The sequence below is a fragment of the Convolutriloba macropyga genome, chromosome 1, assembly GCF_964194025.1.
Source record: "Convolutriloba macropyga chromosome 1, txConMacr16.3, whole genome shotgun sequence".
In the NCBI taxonomy this organism is placed as follows: domain Eukaryota; kingdom Metazoa; phylum Xenacoelomorpha; order Acoela; family Convolutidae; genus Convolutriloba; species Convolutriloba macropyga.
The window spans coordinates 2272229-2285438 of record NC_134468.1 but is presented as its reverse complement, the minus strand read 5'-3'; the positions used below and the strand labels follow the sequence as shown (position 1 = coordinate 2285438).

Sequence of the window (13210 nt, the reverse complement as noted above, 5' to 3'; positions counted from 1 at the left end):
AAGTCTGCGTAAACTTTTTGAGGGAGTCAAGCAAGATTAAAGAAACTGAAACAGTTCCTATCTCCAATAACAGTTTGATGCAATAACACATAATAGCTTGAGATCGTCTAAACACCATAGAAATTAAGGGACATATTTGCAATCGTACCGAAATGTACCAATCTGTGCGTAAAGTCGAGAAATTTAAGCACCAATTTGGCAAATGTTGAGTATTGTGTAGCCCCTTAATTTTCCTGTTAATAAAAAACATATAGAAGGTTGATGTATTAAACGAAAGTTTAAACATTATAAGCGCAAGATACGTTTGTAATTAACGTTAAATTGGGTATCAACAAGTCAAGCTTTCAACCAATCTTTGAAAATGGTTGTTGATTACTTCACAGAAAACGAAATAACTAAGAACTACGAAAATTCATGCTCTATGATTATGAAAACAAAACAAAAGGCATCATATCAACAACTAATCTCATAAGACAAAATCTTAACACATAAGACAACATTTAGGTGTTGAGGGACTGAATTGAACGACGATCCAGATATTGTCGACCATGTTGAAAACTTTGTGCAAATCTCATTAAATCTTTATTATTATTTTGACCAATCAGATCGGTTTTAATTTTCAAGCGTTTTTTACTGAAATACAAAGTGGATGTCTAGCCAGTTGTGAGTTATGGTGTTCTATTCTATGGAACAAGCAAGAAAAACCTAATTCTTCAATTAGAGTAAAAACTAAAACAAAACTATATTTAATCAGCCATAATCAGTGTTCGGTTGCCTTGAACATGAATCTAACCCTATTGGCTCAAAAAAAGATAAGAAGGAAAGCATTTTTGTGAAATTATTAACATTTAACTGAAATGTTACCGGTAGAATGCCAAAATGATTGTTTTGAAAAGGCTAATTAATAGCAAGAAATATATACAATTCAAGCAATAAGATCCCAATCAAGGCAACTGAACAGTCCAAATAAAAGCAGTGGCCTAAGTCCTAAATGTTTATGACTAAGAATGCGAAAACTATCGAACTTCATTTTAGTTTGTGATCCTATTGTTTTTTGAAGTGAAGCAGATGGATGCAAGAAAACTGCAGCACTTTTTAAATAGTTTCAGTGATATTTTTTGTGAAGGCGGAACGGTTTGCTCCGCTTCATTACCAAAATCATATAGGTTTCACAAAACATAAAATTGCGTTTCGAGGTCCTCCCCCTGTTTTCCCACGTTATGATAAGCCACTTAGTTTATAACACACATCATAGTCCTGATACTGTCATCGCTAGACTAGGACCCTGGGACCTATTAATGTTTTGTCGAGTAGATTTCGTATTATGCTACATTATTTATACTATACGATTTTCAAACAGATATCTTTTCTACTTGAGAACATTTCATTATCAATTAAATGAGTTATCATTATCTTTTTTGATCCAAAAAAGTTATTATTAATATTATCTTTATAAAAAAAATGAAGCTATTTTGTTTTCCATTTTCCTGTTGGAAGTTTTCGTCACAAACCAGTTTTTACATCTTTGCAAAAGGAGAAATACGACCAAAGTTAGAACAATTTTTGTCCCAATGTTTCATTGAAACTGATAAAACCATAGAGCAGTAATAGTTTGTGTCTTACTGTTTTTCGACTACTGGCATTTCCATGTTAGAGGAGGCCTTCATGCGTTCCAGAACGAGTCCTTTGAAGCAGTATGCTCTCTCTGTCTCATAAGATTCAACATTCACAATCCAGATCATGGCATCTGGACCAGCACACACTGCCTGAAAAATCAATGCTTATAGTCGCAATTGAGAGTTTTTCGCATGTTATGTACAAAATTTTTCAGAGTTCAACTAAAACACTCACGTGCACATTTTAAAATGCCGAAAGTTTGCAGTGTCAGAAGTTAAAATGCCAGAAGTTGTTACTTAGCCAAAAATTGAATTCCTTGACTTTCGTCATTTTAAAACGTGCACCTTTCGTGTTTTAAGCATGGTTACGTGACTCTGCGGAAGTCACTTCGAAATTCTGATTTAATCGATTCTCGATAAACTCCAGAAGTTCTCAGTGACTTCAAGCAGAGTCACATAACCATTAAATCAGACATCTGTACCTTCAAGTAGCTCTCCCTTACAGACTCGGCTAAGAAGGTGGCATTTTTGTCGACCACTTTGAGCACTGCCCCGAATGGACCATCCTTCTCCAGGGGAACCTCTCGGAATACTTGTCGACTGATATTGGATAGGGCTATGGTTGTGTGGGTGGAGACTAGCAGAATCGGGGCTAAAATAGGCGTGAAATAAATATAGCCACACAGCAGTTATGGTGACGTCATCAGATCGCAAAAAATTGGCTGCCTCTTGCTGATGTTGGCTATATTTTTGACGGTACTGTCATCCTTTTCCAAGAGTTCTTACAGGTGAAAAACTGTTTTTTTTTTATTTTCATATAAAAGCATGCAGAACTTCAATTCAGTGTATTAATTACAGGCTGACGCTTGTTTCAGCGATCGTGTTTATTAATTGATCGTGTCAGCGCATTTTAGCAAATAAATATGTAATGAATTATTGAAGTGAGTTTCACTTTACTAGAAAAGGCAAATCTTTGTGAGCCAAGGATTTATCCGGGGGGGGGGGGGGATCTACTGGAAAGGGGGAAATGAAAATATCCCCTTTCCAGCCTTACCAAGATTCCATTTAACAAAATCAGCCTTGCCGACATTTAACAAAATCAGGTGTTTTTAATATCGGTGATAACATGATTGTTAGAAGGTTGAGAGAGAACAAACTAATGTAAATTGTGGATAAAATAAGGTTGACATAGCTTGACAAGAAGCTCTACTTGTTCAACGTATACTTGGTTAGAGAAATGAAGCCCTGAGGAACAAGAAAGAACGTGAGAACGGGTTATAAGAGATGCCCAAGTTCGAGAGCTTAAGACCAGTTGGTGTAAAGTGTGGGTAGCACACTAGGCTTGCAAGTAAGAGATGTCGGTTCTAATCCAGCACAGTTGCATTTTCACAGTAGTTGCACCTTGATAGACCCCCCAACAATGATAGAGTATAAAAATTACTTTAAGTAATCAACTTTCTGACCATCAACCTTATCAATTTGATGTGCCGAGGTTGTGAGTTTCAATTTTTTCATGTCTTGTTATCGGTAGTTTTAATGGTGTACTGTTGTGATAACGAACCGCAGAAGTCGATCTGGACTACAGGTGATCTGAGTTTGAACAGTTGCTGGCATGAACCAGTGAGTAGGTTCCTGCTCTGGACTCTAGTTACAGTGACAACTCCACTCTCGTCTCCCGTGAACAAGTCCCTGTCCGAAGCCCAACTGATTGCCGTGATTACCGAACCCTGAATCATATTCTTGTAATTAAATAACCCCAGTGGTGTAAGATCTAGTTCTATCAAATTGGGGGGGGGGGGGTACAGATCACACAACACGCCGGATCTCTCTGCATTCTTTTCAAACAAACTTTATCAACTTTTTGGGATCTCTCATCTCATTAATTACTATTGATAAACTAGCATGAATGCAGTCATAAACATTCTGGTAATCAAGTCAGGCAATTTTAAGTAATTATTTAAGAATTAACTAAAATCTAAATAATTAACAAAACAAAATTAAGTTCTTCGCTACGGATTGAAATCCATTAAGAGACTATTCTTTCTTGCAAACTTAGGACCCATTCCTGATTGTTTCCCCGGTGAAATTCATGATTTTCACAGTTTTTTCACCTTAACGTAAACATCACAGAAATGTCTGATGTGCAGTACTAAAGTGGAATAGCAAATAAAATAAACATAAAAACTTCTTTGTTCAAGATCACAAACATTGAGTACGCCTACCGCGTGCAGGGAATTCTGTCGCTTCATCTCAACTAAAATCTTTCCCTTTGGATCAGAAACAGCTGGGTGGATTAACCGCCACACTTCCACCTTCCACCCTGCAATGACCACCCCAATGAAAACGTTCTTAGATGAGTCATTCTGCCTCGTGCTGGCGTTCCTTGCAATCAAGTTGTCCTGGATTTTGGTACCATTTAAGGAAAGTGCCTGCTTGTCAACCTCTGAGAATCGGATTTTGGTTATTGGAGCCGGAGATGAGATCTTGAATGTTGCAATTTGGTCCAGGGAGACTCTGAAAACGGTGCAAAATGAGGTTTGAAACCTTTTCGCATTGAGGTCGGTTTTTAATTTACTTGTAACAGCTGGACTTGTAAGATTTATTTGTTGGGGTTATAAACCACCGGCTGGTAATTAAGCCCAAAAGGACTGCCAAACTAAAAGGGGTGTGGTATATGGGATAAATCGCTAGAACTCAGCTCTGAAGATAGTATGAGTACTCATTTCTGTGAAATTGTTATTGGCGATAATTAATCGTTATTGGTTACTTAATTACCATTTTAATTGCCACAAAATTTTATTATTTCTGTCATTGTATATTTTATAAAATTTAATATAGGTGTCCAGATTAAATTTATGACATTAAAGTTATCGCCCAAGTGTTCAAATTAAAAATGACGTCAACAGAAAAAATAAATATTTAGCCAATTAAGAAACAAAAATGGATAGAATAAACAAAAACAGTTCTGATTCTGTGACTCGTCCTAAAGTTGATATTTAAACATTGAACAATATTTCTGAAAATGGGGACATGTAACTCCATACAAGTTAATTTTGAAATCCAACTCTTGGCAATACGCTCGACAATCTTGCAATCTTGGAAATGACGTTATCTACCTAATTAAAATTACAATTTTACGTCCTTTCTGAGATTAGAGAAGTTTTCCAGGTTGGTTCTAGCTCAATAATTAATATGACGCAAACATAAAGCGAAACGGTTATGCGCAGCTTGATCCAAAATTTCAAAAGCGTAACTATTTTCAATTGTGTTACTACTGACCTTGTGATACAACTATAAACTTCATGCTCTTTGCGAAAATTTAAGAATACTCGTGTTGAAAAACTGAAGAAAAGAAGTTATAGGCGCTCGTTCTCGAAGTGCTAACCCGTCAAATTTCAAGAATACGAAAACAAGGCCCTTTTTCTCATTATGTGGCCAATGAAAAAACAAATTTTGCGTTTTGAGGGAACAAAACCATTTGGAATATGTAATTAGCCTAAAATATTATTGCCCCCAATTTATTGGCAACTACTTGGTAACAAACCCAAAGACTTGTTCTTGTGAACAGTGCTATGGATGTTTTCAAAACCCACTATTTGTCTTCTTAGTCCACGCTTAGAATCGAGAGGGATATTTCTGAAACAAAGCATCCATTAGGCTTTCTTTCATTTCGGTAGTTAGATACTGTGTCCAAGGGGAAGGCATAATTTTAGGCAAATTTGAACTATTTTAACCCAGTTTTACTCGTTTCCACGCACGCTCACAGATCTTCTCTTAAAACGTGGGTCGTAAACGTGGGTGTAAAAACGATTACTTGGAAACTGGCCACGTAATGACATTTGATATCTTCAGATACGTTTTTATGTACTGGGATACTCTTCTGATTAGAGGAGCTGACTTGCTTATCATTAGCAACTACAAAGAGTTCGTTTGGAGTTAATTTTCTTTAAAAATTTTAGTATTTTTTTTTAGCATTTCACCATTAAAAACCTATGTACTATTTTTTCATCCTTTTTGAGTAAACATTACTGGCAAAAATTGGTGAGGATCTTTTCTACAATTGCCCCTTCTTTGGTACCTAGTAGAATATCCCCCTTCTGTGCTATATTTTACCACAATATTACGTAACCTACAGTTTAGATACCCAAATATCAGTTCAAGCGCAATTGCGGACCGCAATTCACCGACATGCCTCTCATGTGCTATTGGATGTAATCTGGAAATCGCGGATCCGTTATCCGGGCAAAGCCGCGACGCGCGTCAAGCGCGCCCACCGACCTGGAAAATTATTAGTTGTCTCTGATTGGTTAAAAAATTGCCCACTTCAATTTTATTCAAGAATAGAATAGAAATTGCCTCTTTGCAAAAGGGGGAATTTGTTGAAACTATCCATTGGTGTAGCTCTTCTAATGTAAATATGCAATGAAAATTAAGTTTTGTGTCGTAATAAACAAGTACTCGCCTCGTACTTGACAAGCGCAATGTTTAGTGAAATTTTTTGAGCTGGGCAAAGTAAGAATTCTTTTGGCAGTAATGAAGCCTGACTGTGAGTAATCATATGTTTTGTAATCACAAAAATTTGTAGGATAGGCAGAGCATCCAATCTGTCTTCATTGTTTGTCACGTAACTAACACAGCAACTCTACAGTTTTTATGAAATTTTTCGTTTGATTGGAACTACTAGCACAATTCCAAAAATCTCTGCTCCTTATTGATATTAAAGAATGATTTTGTCAAATGGTTCAATTGGAAGACATCAAAAGCAAGTGCAAAAGAACAACGAAGCACCATCTATTTTTGTAACATGAAGAAAAAATAGAAAGCCGCTTAACAGGTTTCATCTTATATTTTCCAACGTGATATGTAATGATCATTGGTGAAAAATATGAAAGACTAAAAACCGGGAACTGAAAAATACAAATTTTCAAAACCTGCTTAATTTTCTGTTTATCCCTGACCTCGCATGTCACAGCCAGCATCAGAGCTGAATCCAAGCATTTTCTGAGTAAAATGAACTTATTCACAAAAAAATCACAAAAAATTATTTAATTATGCTGAATTTGCGTTCTGAAAATGCAACGTTTTGTTTGAAAATATGGTACTCTCAAAATGAGAGAATAGTTTTAAATTACTTTTGATTTGATACAAGTTACAAGTAAAAAATAAACGCAACAAAATATTGAGAAAATTGGAACAGATGAGAAACCAAGCAACCTATTGATAGTGTCATTGCTCAGAAAACATAGAAACAGAAAGAAAACGTCCAAAAAGACCAAGTTAAAAACACTTCATTTGACGTCTCGTTCTATCCTTTCTATCAGAGCCAACATAGGGAACCAACTGAAATGTGCAAATCAAATGCATTTAAGGTCAACAGATGGATTTAAGTTTCCTGTTCTTGCCCAATCACTTCAAGATATGTGCCTGAATGTTTAAAATGAACGCCTAATTTTTTCCCCTGGGACATAGTAAACGGCCAAGAAGACTCTGGCTGGCTGTTCCCGAACTTTGCAATGTGGAGTAGTGGATTGGTCACCTGTCATAGAGGCAATGTTGATGTTGTTATATGCGTTCTGATTAAAAAGCATCAAACAATATTGATTAGTTCCAAAAATTGTCGAGTTAGCACAAACCAATGTTAGTTCGACCAGACGAAACGACGCGAATGCTAAAGAAAAAACAGGAATAGATCGCTAAACAACTTCTACTATTTGTGACAAAAACTATTTGTGATAAACTAACGGTAAAATTAATTGAAAAGCTACATTTTTAAAATTTCTCTAGGTTATCTTCTGCAACTGGCCGGAGGCATTACTACTCCAACTACAATAACTGACTTTAATTCTGATAACTATTTTTCAGTATGTTAAGATTCATAAGCAGAAATGTGACTCTTACGCCATGTTGCCAGCTCTAACAAGTTCTCTAAAATCTCAAAAAAAGTTAAAATTCAGTCAATTTTTGTTCGTTTTCTTGTTTTAATTAGATCAGTAATAATTAATAATTATTTTATTTCGCAGCTGGTCAGCATTAGGCTATTAGTAAGCATTATTAGTAGCCTGTTCTCAGCTGTTCTTTGAGCGAAACTTTTTTTTGATAAATCTTCTGATTCAGAGTCAAGTCAGAATCTCTTTCTGAATTGTCTTCTGATTCGAAGGAATTCAGTTTTAATGCAGAGTCTGTTCTAAAACTGTTTTTTGGTTCAGTTCTCAAACCAAAACTTTTCTCGGATAGTGTTCTGATCTAGTACCGATGCTCACAGAATTTAAGGTACAGGTATTCAATTTTGAGGAAATACATTACAAGTGCGCAATGTGTAAAAGCAGCAAACGAACTGTTAAATTTAAGCCAAAAGGAATCTTTCCTAAAATTATATAATGATATATCGATTAGATTTTTAGCTTTTATGAAATCATTTTGCATCATCGATGGGATTTTACTTCTCTTGAACTTCATCATGAACCATCAATAGGTTTTTGGATCTATGAAGTTACAGAGATCAATCGATAGAAAACTGCGGGACTTCAAACCGGGTAACTACCTGTGCAGTATTTCAACCACTCCGTATTTGGACCCGACTGCGAAGTAGTCGTCGTTCATTGCAAACGAGGTGAACTGCTCTTCGGCATCGTTGTTCACGTGTCTCCACTCGGACGAGACTCCAGCGGGAACCTCGAAAACAGCCCATGGCTTAAGATGGAACATAATGCTATGTAGTAAATGAAGGTGTAATATAAACAAGTCCAGCAATTAGATCAATGAAATATGTTCATCATTTTGATAAACATCACGCAGATTTGTTCTGTAGAGAATTGTTTGATAGCTTAGCAATTATAAATCTACAATAACAAAGTTAGTCATGAGTCCAATGTTGGAAGAATTCTTGAGAGGCAATGTGCGTCAATAATGATTATAATTGTCTGTGAATGCAAATTTAGTATATTCCTACATTGCGCAACATTTAGACAAAAAATAACGAATAGGCTTGGAGCGGGAATTATTGAGACTCAAATTTATCTGAAGTTTGGGGTAATGGAGGTGGAGCAAGATCAGACCATCCCAGACCCTCCCCCCACCCCGACAGAAATGACCTCAGATCAGACCAAAATCAGACCTCTGTGCAGACTTTCGTGAGCTCAGACCCATTTGGAGACCCTCGACCCTCGAACTGGGCTGTAATTATTTTGGTCTAGGAACACCCTGTGCGCTCGGCTCGACCTGGGTCTCAGATCAGAGGTCACTTATTTCTGGGATCTGAACCTGCATTCCTCTGTGGCACAATTATTGAATGCACATACCCCAAAACAACCACTGTTATGAGGGAATTTAAAACTGTGCAGGAATAATGCAAGCAACCTCGCATTGGAATAGATACTGGTTCCACTTTTCCGACTGAATTTCTGACACCTCACAGAACTGTTTTTTGAGAGTATAACGTGTATAGATTTGATTTGTGACGCTGCTCTGGGGGAATCTTCATACATATTACCCAGGTTTAGGTCCAGACCCAAATTGAGCTATGATCAGACTATCCAGACCGAAGTTACCTCTGATCAGATTTTCCAGACCAATACATATCTGGGCGAACACCAATAAATAAAAATAATATGAAAATTTCAGAACGTCTCTGAAAATTACGGCTGCCCAGGTTGAGGTCCCAGATGGACGTATTGTTACGCAGTAAATGAACGAATTATTAGCCAATCAGAATTGAGTATTTATATTTGAATTTAAATGCGTATAAAACGTTGTAATAAACGTAGAAAGTTCCGAAAAAGTTAAATTAACCTTATTTCAAGTAAATATAACCACGATGTGTATCGATTAAGCTGGTTTTCGGCTTAATATTTTTAGGTTTTCTAGACAATTATTAACTGATTATATAACAATTTTGACGTCAATAACATCAGACAAAAAACCAGTGAAAGAAGTAGTGGATAAAACAGGGCTTCCAGCCACCAGCCAACTTGATCCATTTCCCCTCGTAAAGCTCGGGGAAATGAACCAAGCCGTCTGCAATAGACACAATTAAAAAATGAAAATTAACCAAAAATAAGCCAAAACCCGCATACTCGGGCATACCATGCGCACCGCATTGTTGCGCATTGTCTCCCTACTCAGACTAATGCGCTAGCATGCGGATATGCGCTTATCACTCAATTTTTTTTGAAAATTTTATTATAATTATACTTTTGGCTTATAATTTTATCAAAAATAAGGCTATAGATAAGGCTAGAGATAAGGCTAGAGATAAAATTATAGATAAGGTTTGAAATAAGGCTATAGATAAGGCTATGGATAAGGCTTGAGATAAGGCTATGGATAAGGCTATAGTTAAGGCTTGAGATAGGGCTAGAGATTGATAATTTACTCTTCTAATAATTTATCTATATCTACACCTTTGGCTATTAAATTACAATTTAATAAATAATATTTATAATACTCTGATTCTTCTTTAACAGAGTGAATAACCTTAGTTAGATTTATTTTCTTATGAGAAATTTTTATATGGCTCCTTAACCCACTACAGCTAATAATCGAAGGACAATATTCACACTTAATTTTAGTTGAATTACATTCTTTACATATTGGCTTCTTTTTATCAATACTTGTTATTTGTTTTATAACTCTACAACTATTACAAAGTTTATTTGTTATATCAAATTCTATATGAGGACTCTCGCCATTGGCCCTTCAATTGCTTCACATATTAGATTTAGAATTAGAATTAGAATTAGAGTTAGAATTAAAACAAGAATTAGAATTAGAATTAGAATTAGAATTAGAATTAGAATTAGAATTCGAATTAGAATTAGAATTAGAATTAGAATTAGAATTAGAATTAGAATTAGAATTAGAATTAGAATTAGAAATAGAATGGGAATTAGAATCAGAATTAGAATTAGAATTAGAATTAGAATCCGAATCAGAATTAGAATTAGAATTCGAATTAGAATTAGAATTAGAATTAGAATTAGAATTAGAATTAGAATTAGAATTAGAATTAGAATTAGAATTAGAATTAGAATTAGAATTAGAATTAGAATTAGAATTAGAATTAGAATCAGAATCAGAATTAGAATCAGAATTAGAATTAGAAATAGAATCACTGAAACTGCTTCGCAGATTAGAAATAGAGCTAGAGCTAGAGCTAAAGATAGAGCTAGAGCTAGAGCTAGAGCATGAGCTGGTAGAGCTAGAACTAGAGCTAAAGCTAGAACAATTTGAAGCAGTACCTCTTAACTTTGAAGTATAAGATGCGCACCGCATTGTTGCGCATTGTCTCCCTACTCAGAATAATGCGCTAGCATGCGGATATGCGCTTATCACTTAATTTTTTCAAAAATTTTATAGTTATATTTTTGGCTATAAATTTTGTTTAAAATAAGGCTATAGAAAAGGCTAGAGATAAGGCTAGAGATGAAATTATAGATGAGGTTTGAAATAAGGCCATAGATAAGGCTATGGATAAGGCTTGAGATAACGCTATAGATAAGGCTATAGTTAAGGCTTGAGATAGGGAGGGCTAGAGATTGATAATTTACTCTTCTAATAATTTATCTATATCTACACCTTTGGCTATTAAATTACAATATATTAAAAAATATTTATAATACTCTGATTCTTCTTTAACAGGGTGAATAACCTTAGTTAGATTTATATACTTATGAGAAATTTTTATATGGCTCCTTAACCCACTAAAGCTAATAATCGAAGGACAATATTCACACTTAACTTTAGGTGAATTACATTCTTTACATATTGACTTCTTTTTATCAATACATGTTATTTGTTTTATAACTCTACAACTATTACAAAGTTTATTTGTTATATCAATTTCTATATGAGGACTCTCGCCATTGGCCCTTAAATTGCTTTGCATATTAGAAATAGAATTAGAATTAGAATAAGAATTGGAATTAGAATTAGAATTAGAATTAGAATTAGAACTAGAATAAGAATTAGAATAAGAATTAGAATTAGAATTAGAATTAGAATTAGAATTAGAATTAGAATTAGAATTAGAATTAGAATTAGAATTAAGAGTAGAATTAGAATTAGAATTAGAATAGGAATTAGAATCAGAATTAGAATAAGAATTAGAATTAGAACTAGAATTAGAATTAGAAATAATATTAGAATTAGAATTAGAATTAGAATTAGAATTAGAATAGGAATTAGAATCAGAATTAGAATTAGAATTAGAATTAGAATTAAAATTAGAATTAGAATTAGAATTAGAATTAGAATTAGAATTAGAATTAGAATTAGAATTAGAATTAGAATTAGAATTAGAATTAGAATTAGAATTAGAATTAGAATTAGAATTAGAATTAGAATTAGAATTAGAATTAGAATTAGAATTAGAATTAGAATTAGAATTAGAATTAGAATTAGAATTAGAATTAGAATTAGAATTAGAATTAGAATTAGAATTAGAATTAGAATTAGAATTAGAATTAGAATTAGAATTAGAATTAGAAATAGAATTAGAATTAGAATTAGAATTAGAATTAGAATTAGAATTAGAATTAGAATTAGAATTAGAATTAGAATTAGAATTAGAATTAGAATTAGAATTAGAATTAGAATTAGAATTAGAATTAGAATTAGAAATAGAATTAGAATTAGAATTAGAATTAGAATTAGAATTATAGAATTAGAATTAGAATTAGAATTAGAATTAGAATAGAATTAGAATTAGAATTAGAATTAGAATTAGAATTAGAATTAGAATTAGAATTAGAATTAGAATTAGAATTAGAATTAGAATTAGAATTAGAATTAGAATTAGAATTAGAATTAGAAATAGAATTAGAATTAGAATTAGAATTAGAATTAGAATTAGAATTAGAATTAGAATTAGAATTAGAATTAGAATTAGAATTAGAATTAGAATTAGAATTAGAATTAGAATTAGAATTAGAATTAGAATTAGAATTAGATTAGAATTAGAATTAGAAATAGAATTAGAATTAGAATTAGAATTAGAATTAGAATTAGAATTAGAATTAGAATTAGAATTAGAATTAGAATTAGAATTAGAATTAGAATTAGAATTAGAATTAGAATTAGAATTAGAATTAGAATTAGAATTAGAATTAGAATTAGAATTAGAATTAGAATTAGAATTAGAATTAGAAATTAGAATTAGAATTAGAATTAGAATTAGAATTAGAATTAGAATTAGAATTAGAATTAGAATTAGAATTAGAATTAGAATTAGAATTAGAATTAGAATTAGAATTAGAATTTGAATTAGAATTAGAATTAGAATTAGAATTAGAATTAGAATTAAAATTAGAATTAGAATTAGAATTAGAATTAGAATTAGAATTATATTTAGAATTAGAATTAGAATTAGAATTAGAATTAGAATTAGAATTAGAATTAGAATTAAGAGTAGAATTAGAATTAGAATTAGAATAGGAATTAGAATCAGAATTAGAATAAGAATTAGAATTAGAACTAGAATTAGAATTAGAAATAGAATTAGAATTAGAATTAGAATTAGAATTAGAATTAGAATTAGAACAGGAATTAGAATCAGAAATAGAATTAGAATTAGAATTAGAATTAAAATTAGAATTAGA

At 32.9% G+C, this 13210-nt stretch overlaps 1 protein-coding gene across 1 annotated transcript in view; it reads right to left on the bottom strand.

Moving 5' to 3' along the window:
- LOC142344400 (uncharacterized) overlaps nucleotides 1-8341 on the bottom strand; it is a 51965-nt gene extending 43624 nt beyond the window's left edge. Inside the window, exons 1-5 of the mRNA XM_075396015.1 lie at nucleotides 8158-8341; nucleotides 3839-4130; nucleotides 3178-3343; nucleotides 2099-2268; nucleotides 1624-1766 (exon numbers count right to left, since the gene is read on the bottom strand). Coding sequence (XP_075252130.1) covers nucleotides 1624-1766; nucleotides 2099-2268; nucleotides 3178-3343; nucleotides 3839-4130; nucleotides 8158-8321 — 935 coding nt within the window. The 5' untranslated portion in view covers nucleotides 8322-8341. The remainder of the gene's footprint in view (nucleotides 1-1623; nucleotides 1767-2098; nucleotides 2269-3177; nucleotides 3344-3838; nucleotides 4131-8157) is intronic.
- Between the last annotated feature and the right edge of the window lie 4869 nt (nucleotides 8342-13210).